Source organism: Silurus meridionalis, chromosome 3 (assembly GCF_014805685.1).
Source record: "Silurus meridionalis isolate SWU-2019-XX chromosome 3, ASM1480568v1, whole genome shotgun sequence".
Classification (NCBI taxonomy): domain Eukaryota; kingdom Metazoa; phylum Chordata; class Actinopteri; order Siluriformes; family Siluridae; genus Silurus; species Silurus meridionalis.
The window spans coordinates 26829269-26839658 of NC_060886.1; the positions used below are offsets into that span (position 1 = coordinate 26829269).

General features: G+C 38.2%; 1 protein-coding gene across 7 annotated transcripts in view; it reads right to left on the minus strand.

Annotated features, from left to right (window-relative positions):
* Positions 1-10390, minus strand: part of map4k4 (mitogen-activated protein kinase kinase kinase kinase 4) — a 59714-nt gene extending 49324 nt beyond the window's left edge. For 3 of the 7 annotated variants that reach the window (XM_046845846.1, XM_046845845.1, XM_046845844.1), the window contains exons 1-2: positions 10064-10385; positions 9632-9697 (exon numbers count right to left, since the gene is read on the minus strand). In XM_046845846.1, the coding sequence (XP_046701802.1) occupies positions 9632-9697; positions 10064-10120 (123 nt within the window). In that variant the 5' untranslated portion in view covers positions 10121-10385. Of the gene's footprint in view, positions 1-9631; positions 9698-10063 lie in introns of all 7 variants that reach the window. The other 4 variants (XM_046845848.1, XM_046845850.1, XR_006925257.1 and 1 more) reach the window with 3 other exon arrangements.

A 10390-nucleotide genomic window follows, 5' to 3' on the forward strand; every position in this document is an offset into this window, starting at 1 on the left:
ACAGCTGGTCAGGGCTATAGGGCAAGAGTTGTTTGGATCGCTATGATCTTTGCCCGGTTTAGATACGAGTATAAGTATTGCCTCTTTCCAGTGAGGTGGAACATCTCTTGACTTCCAGATGGTGTTACGGTTTTCCAAGAGGATCGGCAGAGTGCTTTGGGGTCGGTATTATTAAAAACCAGTAGTTGATTTTGTCCGGGCCAGCAGCAGCGTTGTTTAAGCAGTTTAAAGCTTTTAAAAGTTCCTCCATTGTAAACAGTCGCCATTGGTGTGCACATCAGGGATAAACAATTATAAGGGATAAACTTATAGACAAGAAACTTACACATGCTTTTATACAACCTTATAACCGCTGTATCGGCATAAAGCTGCTTTGAGAGTGTACACTGTAAAAAAAAATTGCTTTGCAAATAAAATGAATTCAATTGAATTGAATCAAAGTAATAGCATTGACTGATTTGCACTGACAGCAATATGGTTTGTTTGTGTCTCTTTTTTAGGCGGTAATATGTTAAAATGGCATTAAAACAGAAATGCAGTCAGGCACGGAAAAACAAGCATGTCCTGCACACTCAGGCATATATACCAATATTCTTCGAGTGACAAATTAAGCTTTGTCTGGTTATAAGTGTGTGGCAGCATGCGCGATAAATAATAATCTTTCCTACTCTTTATTTTCTTGTCTCTCTTGAAGTTTAGCTTTTAAATGTAAAACACTAGTTAGCTAGTTCTTCTTCTTTCAGCTGCTCCCATTAGGGGTCGCCACAGCAGATCATCCGTCTCCATACCCCCCTGTCCTCTACATCTGCCTCTTTCACACCAACTACCTGCATGTCTTCCCTCACCACATCCATGAACCTCCTCCTTGGCCTTCCTCTTTTCCTCCTACCTGGTGGCTCCATCCTCAGCATTCTTCTACCAATATAATTCATGTCCCTCCTCTGCACATGTCCAAACCATCTCAATCTCGCCTCCCTCACCTTGTCTCCAAAACGTTCTACATGTGCTGTTTCTCTAATAAACTCATTTCTAATCTTGTCCATCATCGTCACTCCCAACGAAAACCTCAACATCTTCAGCTCTGCTACCTCCAGCTCCACCTTCTGTCTTCTACTCAATGCCACTGTCTCTAAACCATACAACATCGCAGGTCTCACCACAGTCCTATAAACTTACCTTTTCATTCTTGCAAATATTTTTCTATCACAAATCACTCCTGTCACTCTTCTCCACCCACTCCACCCTGCCTGCACTCTTTTCTTCACTTCTCTAACACACTCTCCATTACTTTGCAACTAGTTAGCTAGTTAGATTACCTAAAATGATATCCTATTCCTAAACTAAAATATATCTCAATTATTGCCTTGCTTACAGTATCACAATATACTGCAAAATATTGTATTACTGCCCCTGTATTCTTGTCAATACACTGCCCTACTTCAAAAGGCACTAAAACACAAATTCCTAATGGATCCAGTTTTCCAGCACCACCAGAAAGCATCCATCATTCTTATTTCACATGACAAGATGGAGTCAAGAATTCATACACAGTTTATAGCATTCTTTCTCATCAGAACAGAGGCACCAGGATCAATTTCTACAACTAAAACCCAAAATCCTTACACAAGGTCCACCTTCGTGAGCAGCTTCGTGATACACATCCAGCAAAATAATGAGTGCCAGTTAGACTGCTGGAAAATGGCAGAGAGGGCTTGCTGGCTCTTATTTGGATTTGAAGCTATATTTCTTAGTTATCAAGGTGCTCTTTAAGCAAATGTAAGAGTGTAGATAGGATAGATAGCAACTCAAGCACATGCTACAAGACAACCTAAGAAAGTCACAACAGAACCAGTTATTTGAATACACAAAATATTGATTGGTCCACCACATTTCCCATGGCGGAGAGATGAGGTAAGCATGCAACTAGAGGTGAAATTTTAACATACTTCAGCCTACCACCATCAAACAGCCAAGTACATGCAAGAATGCGATCTAATGCAATCCTGATACAGTTTGGAGTCCAAGTCACTACCAGAGAGGTTCAGGAGATGCAGCCCCTCCCTACCCAGGTCTATTCACATCATCCAAATTCATGCTCCGTAGTGTGGGAGATTACGTAGATGACAACACGAGCAGTGGTAGATCACCGTTTTCCATTTACCGGGCTGGTCTAAAAGCACTGTTTGAAGAACTGGGCTAATAGCCAAAGTCGAGTACATGAGACCTGTGAGAATCAGCTCTGGCCTCCAAAAGCTACAGATATTCTCAATTTCCCTTGTAATTATACTAGATGAAGTCTGCCCTCCCCCACTGCCCTCACCACTAAAGCAGCATGAGCACACATTTTATATAATTCAAATAAGCAGGATAAATGCTTATGAATAATTGGTGTCCTGTTAAACACCATTTGAAAATCATTGCAATTGTAGTTGTAATCATTTCACACAAACAGGAGGCAGGTCAAATGTAGTGGTTTACCTTTAACTACAAACAAGGGTACAATCTCGGTTAAACAGTTTTTACCATTTGCATACACAACAGGGCAGACAGCACTTTACTCTTAAACTTGTAAACACCAACAGATACTACATTGCAGCAATTTTGAAAAGTTTTACTGACAAAATTATTTACTAGTAAAAACAGGTTTAGATAAATGAGTGTGTGAACTGAGCAGTCAATTCTTACAATAAGGATTTTTGTGATAGTTACACATCTGGGTTAGAGCATCTTAAAAATGGCAGGTCCTGTAAAGTGCTACTGGTCAAAATAATGGACAACCAGTAAACCAGGCTCATGGCCTCTCAAAGCTCAGTAATACATGTGTAAAGGCTAGCCCGTCGAGATCCAGAGAAGAGCTTAAGTAGCACAAAATACTGAAACAGTTAATGCTGGCGCTGATCAAAGGAATTAGAGCACACAGTGGGTATAGAGCTGTGTAGCTGTAGAGAGATCAGAGTGCAATGTTGTCCACTGTCTATCACCAAAAGCACCTACAACATGCAGGAGAGCATCAGAACTAAACCAAAGAGCAATAGAAGATGGTGTCGACCTCACCTGAGAAATGTTTTGCTCTTAAAACCTGCATCCAGGAATTCAAGTGGATGTTACTTTTACATGTACCATATAACTAAACATTTTTGCAGACCAAGTTACACCCCTTGATTGCAAAAGTGTTTCCAAATGGACAAGGCTCCCTGCTACACTGAACACATTGTTCCAAATTCCCCAGATCTCAATCTGATCAAGCGTTTGTGAGATGTTCTCTACCTCTAACTTCTTGGTACCACCATGTGTGTCTGTGTCTCCATGTTAGTGTTGCTTGACATTAGTGCATCTTTTCACAAACCATAATATTCTCCTTGATTGACTCAAATGTTGTTGGAATAAAGGGAACAGCTCTCTGCTTGCTCGGTTCTCATTTGATCGTTATCAGGTTGTTGATGTAAATAGCAAGTTCATTACACTTACTGAGGTAAAGTTTAGTGTTCCACAAGAATCTGTCTTAGGCCCACTGCTTTTTTCTTTATATATGCTGCCTATGGATATTAAGAAAACCTGTATTAGCTTCCATTGCTATGCTGATTATGCAGGGTTGTATGCTTCAGCAAAGCCAGTGAAGAGAGAACAGCTTAATAATTTTGAGGAATGTGTAAAGGTCATTAGACAGTGGATGCTTGTTAACTTCCTTCTACTAGATTTTAAAAGTGAGAAGTACTCTTACAAGCCAACATGCAGTCAGAAACAGCCTTTCTGATTACAGAGCATCTCTGAATGGTCTTTTTCCGTCTTACCAAAAAAACCTTGTTTCCAGTCTTTCCTTTTAAGCTCATGTAGATAATGCCACTAGGACAGCCTACTTTTATCTCAGGAATATTGCTAAAATAAGAAATAGGATTACATGACACAGAAAAACTAGTTCATGCTTTTGTTCTAGGATTGACTATTGTAATGTCTTACTGTCTGGAGGTTCTAGTAAGTGCAAAAATTAGCTCCAGTTAGTCCAGAATGCAGTAGCTAGAATAATTACCGGAAAAAATTACTTCATCTCATACACTCTACAAAACTCCCAAACAAATCTCACATTGATTATAAAATACTACTGCTGACATACAACACACATACAACTACTTCGATCAAAAGATACAGGCTATTTGTTGGTAATTAGAATAGAGAAAAGTACAGATGGGGGCAGATCATTCTCTTACATAGCCCCCTAGTTATGGAACAACCTTCCAATAAGTTTTCCAGACTCAGTGTTTAGGTCTAAGTTCAAAAAGACTTTTAGTCAAGTATTTTGTAAATGTGTTTCTTAGGTAAATGAGCAGAAAAATCTGGAGGAATAATAGTTTTAGACTGTTTTGGTGAACTGGGATTCTTGGATGCCGTGCCCCCACTCACGTAATTGTGTTGGTGTTAATGTGTTGAGCTGTCTCTGACCACCTAACTCTGGATGGAGTTCTCAATTGGAGACCACTGCTGAAGATGGCTCCACAAGCACAGTTTAAAGAGGCATTAAGTTACTGAGCAGGATTAAACTTAAGAACTATGAAGAAGGATTTGGACTGCAATTAATATAATGTTTGCTGAAAATGGTTTAAGACTGGCAACCGTACACACCAACAGCTTCAAACTTCAGGCGCACAACATGGTTACCGGTGGATGCACCAGAAATGTTGGATGTTTACGAGAAATAGTTAGAAATTGAATTTGCAACTGCAAAAATACAGTTTTGAATTGCAAGAAAATAAGTCAGAATGCCGGAAATAAACTCGGAATTACAAGAAAAAGGTCGGAATTGGGCAAACATTTTTTATGTTGCTGAAACGAGCTTCCATACAACACAGAAGAATGAAAGATGGGGAACAGAGAGAACACAGTGAGGGGCGTGGAGAAGATTCAAGAACAAAAAGTTTGGGATCATATCAAACTAAGACAAAGTAAACCCCATACGGTGCGTTTCCATTTACTTATTTTTAAAGAGTTATCTGAAATAAATTTTTATATTTATGATTTTTTTTATTCATATGTTTCTATGGCAATGAAATGCATTAAATGGCTTTAGTTTTCACAGATAATCATTGTAATTTTAGCGATTTAATGTGAATTTTTTAAAAAGGTAAACTTGTTACTACGTTACTTGTTCATTTAAAGAGATCCTTCTTATTTTCTTTTGTCTATTTATTTAATAAAGAAAAATGACTCGATTAATCTTTTCAATAATTGGTAGAATAATAGATTATTAAAATAATTGGTAGCTAAAGCCCTAACGTTATATTGATTTTTTTTAAAAACATGGTTGTCAACTTGCAGTCTGCAATTATCGTTAAAAACCATACAAATGTTGATTTACACAAATTGCTTCATCTTTCATACTCAAATGATTTTTTGGTTTTGTTTTGTGTTTTTTACAGAAAGAAGAAATGCATGCACGTTTATAATTGGGCCCTCTGGACCAGAGGTTGGTAGTACCGAAGTACCGTAATTTCCGGACTATAAAGCGCACCCATATATAAGCCGCACCCACTGAATTTTACAAATATTTTTTTTTTAAACATAAATAAGCCGCACCTGTCTATAATCCGCTGGTGTCTAAACCGAAACTAATGTACTATACACAGGCTTTACCGAAAGACACGTTACACACGGGTTTAACAGGTGAAATATGTTGCGCTTCCTTTAGGAGCATAGCAGTATTTTGGGAATAGCCTGGCACAGCATTTTTCCACTATTACTGCGTGTGTGCAAGACGAGGATTATGTCCTTATTATTTTCTGATGCTCATTTCTAATGTTCTTTGACTAACCCATAACGCTGTTGCCAAGAAAAATAAAAAAGCACGAGTTTTGGAAACCTGTCTGTGCTTATATGATTTCTGTTGCAGCTGGAGTTAGTGAGCTCTCCCATGACCCAGACTCAACACGCTACAACGGCTTGTATCTAAACAGTAGCCTACCAAGTAAATCATTGTTCACTGTCTTCCTCCTTCCTTTCACAACTATTTCTCTCGGGAGTTTATCTTTTGTCATCGTCGTGCGTTTAAAAGAAAACTTTTTTTCTCCTGATGCCGTGCAGCTCAGAACACAGGTGAGGTGCGTTTTTTCGTTTCCGTTCGGAAAAATTTCATTGGTCTAATGTTATGGGGTTCAGGAAAAATTCATAAATAATAATAGTCCGAAAAATACGGTACAAATACTTTACTTTAGTAGATTTTTATGGTATTGGTACCTTTTTACTCATTAAATTTTTTACACAAACATCTGTACTTTATACTTCTTACATTTTTAAAACAGGCTCGTTACTTTGGTTTTAATCATTGATTTGGTGAAATATGGTCAATATTTTTATTAAATTCATTTTTCAATCCACTGGTGTATAATGTCCTGCCTTTCACTCACCACAGACTTAGACTAGTTTAGAAAGCTAAGAATGAGCAGGCAGAAAGCAACAAGAAGTCTGGGGTTAACGTGGATGAGACAGAGGGAGTCAGTGATGTAAACATCATGACTGAGAACAGAGACATTCCTGATCATCATCATCTTTTCTCTGCTTGTGTTCTTTATGTGGATGTTCAGCCTGGACACATTCATTAGGTAACAACATTTTTAATTAGTTTTGTATTTTATATTTATATATATATAAAAATTTAAATTTATAAGTTTATTTATAAATGTGTATATATATCTTATATTATCAATTCAGCGCACATTTCTGCTTGACCATTTTAAATAAAAAAATAAATATAAATAAATAAATAAATAAATATAAAAGAGGCAAAATTAAAACCTTCAGCACATTCATTTATTCACGGCATCCTTTCTTTACTTAGATATAAAAAAATAAATTAACTCCACAGAAAAGTCTCAAGTCTCAAATCAAACGCTAAACCCACCATGATTCACACGATTAACCCTCTGGGTGGCGTTATACTCATAATGGAAAAACAAACTTACATTACTGTCTGTTTTGATCGTACAGATAAGAACAATACATCATTTGAATCTGTAAAATGTCTACTTTTAATATGTATCCACTTATAATAACAACAAAAACGCTGTGCTTTTGTAAACTCAGACAGGGGGCGCTCTCTGCCAGGTCATCTCACTTCACAAATCTAACTAAAACAGCCTGAATGTTGAATATTTGTGTGAATATTTGCCTCGCAGACATAATAAATATATGTATAGAAAGTTCAAAATGTATTTTACATAAACCACATTCACATCAATTACAAACATTGTCTGATTATGTAATCGGTATGATGATAAATCAGTATTACTTATACCATAAATCCCATAAAACCATACCATAATTCGGTATGATTATGATAAAAGCTTCTTGATTAGACTTGAAGAGGTGCAGTTTCTCCGGTATCACCTCATTAACTGTCCGTGTGGAAACATAACAAAAAGTTCCGTTTGGTGTCCTGATGATTTTTGTCATTTAAACCACCATTAATACTTTAAAACATTTACAAGAATTTGTTGTCTTCATGCTCTATGTTGAATTTGGTTTCACTAATAATAAACATACATTTGCATAAAGCATCCATATTTCTCCATGTCCATGTTGATTAGAGTATTAAAAACATGAAGTATTAATATATGGTACATTTAGAACAGATAAAAATGTGCGATTAAGTTTAATTGATTACAGCCCTAATATTAATATGATGTGAGGTCCAGTTACCAGAGTGACACTAAAACAGGTAGAAGTAATAACTACTTTTTACTTAAGTACAGAGGAGTGGTAACTCAGTGGTGAAGGTACTGGGTTACTGATCGGAAGGTCGGGGGTTCAAGCCCCGGTATCGCCAAGCTGCCACTCTTGGGCCCTTGAGCAAGGCCCTTAACCCTTTTTGCTCCAGGGGCGCTGTATCATGGCCGACCCTGCACTCTGACCCCAGCTTCCAATCAAGCTAGGATATGCGAAGAACAAATTTCACTGTGCTGTAATGTTTATGTGAGAAATAAAGGCTATTCTTCTACATGTCAGAGCCCAAACTTCTCTTTCACTTTACACTTTTCACAAAAGTATAAATTGGTACTTCAACTTTTAGCCGAATATTTTAAAACATGAGTATATGTATTTCTACTTAAGAAAAGGGTGTGTGTACTTTTGCCACCTCTACCCTGGTAAACACAGAAGAATAAAAAAACTGAGAAACAGGCGAGAGACGAGGAGAAGATTCAGACCACAACAGAAAGTTTCCAAAGTTTGGGATCATTTCAAACCAAAATATTATAGAAAACACCATGCAGTGCAGTTACCTTTTATTTTTAAGGTAATTTTAAATAGATTTTAGTATTTTTATTTAAGATTTTATTTAATCGTATATTTGTATTGCCATTTTAAAGTAATATGGAAATTAAATGCATTAAATGGGTTTAGTTTTCACAGATATTCTCCAATGCAATTTATCGCAGTTTATCTTTATTTTATTTTAAATTTGGCACAGAACTATTTTGTTTCGTCGAATGGTCCTGATTTCAGTTCACCATAAGAAACAAGTAGCATAACAAGAAACCATAGGCTTCTGCTTATTCATCGAGTTGAAGACATGCGTCACCAGATATAGCTGATGAAAATAAAGAATGCAGTGACGTGCATCTTTAACTCGGTCCCTTTTTCGACGTCATAGAACACTTAAAAAACAAACAAGCAGAGAAACTACGGATAGGCTACGCTACCCTACTGTACCACAGTACTCGCTATAAATGTCACATTTCTACAAATTTGCACAAAATTCATCTCGCTATATTCTTGCAAATGTTTTGTGTGTGAGTTTAAAGAGTGTGGGAGGAGGATTTATGGCTTAAACAAGAAATATTAAAATGAAAAAAAAAAAAGCATTTTTGGGCGGTGTCCATTTATCGGCAGAAATTCTGTTTTGGCACGTAACAAAGATAAACATGGGACAACTGTAACGTGAGTTCTTAAAACTATATACACTAATTTAGATACTGATAATCAGAAGAATCATGCTAAAATCACAGAGAAAGCTACACCTCACCAGGTTAAACTGATCTAGTCTATAGAGGCATTTCATTGGGTTTGGTTGGGGTTCTGTCAAGATCAGAAACCTGCACTTTCTTCCCGATTTAACGTTCACACAGACATGGCGCGATCACTTTCCACAGCGGCTTCCCAACAGGATGTGATGTCGTACTCTGACAAACAGGGAGCAGCCGGTGTATGAGCGGAAGAAACCCCAGATTAACGCGATGTGTTACTGGATTTTAACGCCTTCCTGCCCTGCTCCAGTTGTGCAGTACGGTGCTCTGCTGCAGTAAGGGGAATGAAGTGGAAATGCGCAGAGGCGATCACACCCATCAAATGGCACAAAAGGAGCAGGGCCAATGGGACAATACATCATAGTGATCACCTGATATGTGGCTCAAAATTACTGTCATGTCTCAGAGAGTGGAAATACAGGGCAGTGCCCATCTGATCCTGAAAATCCCAACAGGATACCAATCAAGCAGTGCACCATCACTGGATGAGATCTACTATATAGGATTGCATTATCACATCTCATTTCACACTGGGGCTTAGTACATTATAAATACTCACTTAAATGGGTGTAAGAAATGGAGCTTTAAAGCAGAAAGGAAGGCTGAAGGCCCAAACCCACCTTGTATACTTGTCCATATGTGCCATTTCCCACCACCTCGACCAGCTCAAAAATCCCAGCGGGGTCCTGAAAAACACACAAGGCACCTATCCTTAAAAGCACACACAAATCATACACAAGTGTACACAATGCTGAGCATAAACAACAATAAGAAATGATGATGAACAGAAATTTTGGTATTTATAAGCGGCAAAATGCTTTTTTTCGCAAACAAAGGAGTGTTCGGTCCTGGGCGAGCCACATCAATATAACACACACACACACACACACACACACACACACACACACACACACACACACACAGATTTTAGAACCAACACAAAGATACAACAAATGCCAGTTGCATTGCTTTTATATTTCACAAGGCAGTGTTTCCGGTGGAAGCGGCGACCAGGCGGCGAGGAGAGGGAGCTAAAGCTAAGCGCTACATACCCGCAGAGAGGCGAGGTCTATATCCACCAGACTTTTAGCTGGAGAATCGTTCGCCATCTTCTCGCTTGGTTTAGCCGAGCTGCGATATCAGCTTACACTCCGACTGTGCTTTCACACCGAGGCTGCATCCGAGACGCCGTGGATCATCGTTTGTTAATGAAAAATGACCCTTTTGTTCGTTTTTATCTTTTTCGGACTCAGCGAGGATCCTCACTGCTTCTCTTTGCCCGGTTTGTGTAGGCGGAGCGGAGATGAGAGCTTTAGTCCATAACGGAATAACGGAGAACGCCGCGCATTGGAAAGCAGAGGAACGACCAGGTCCGAACG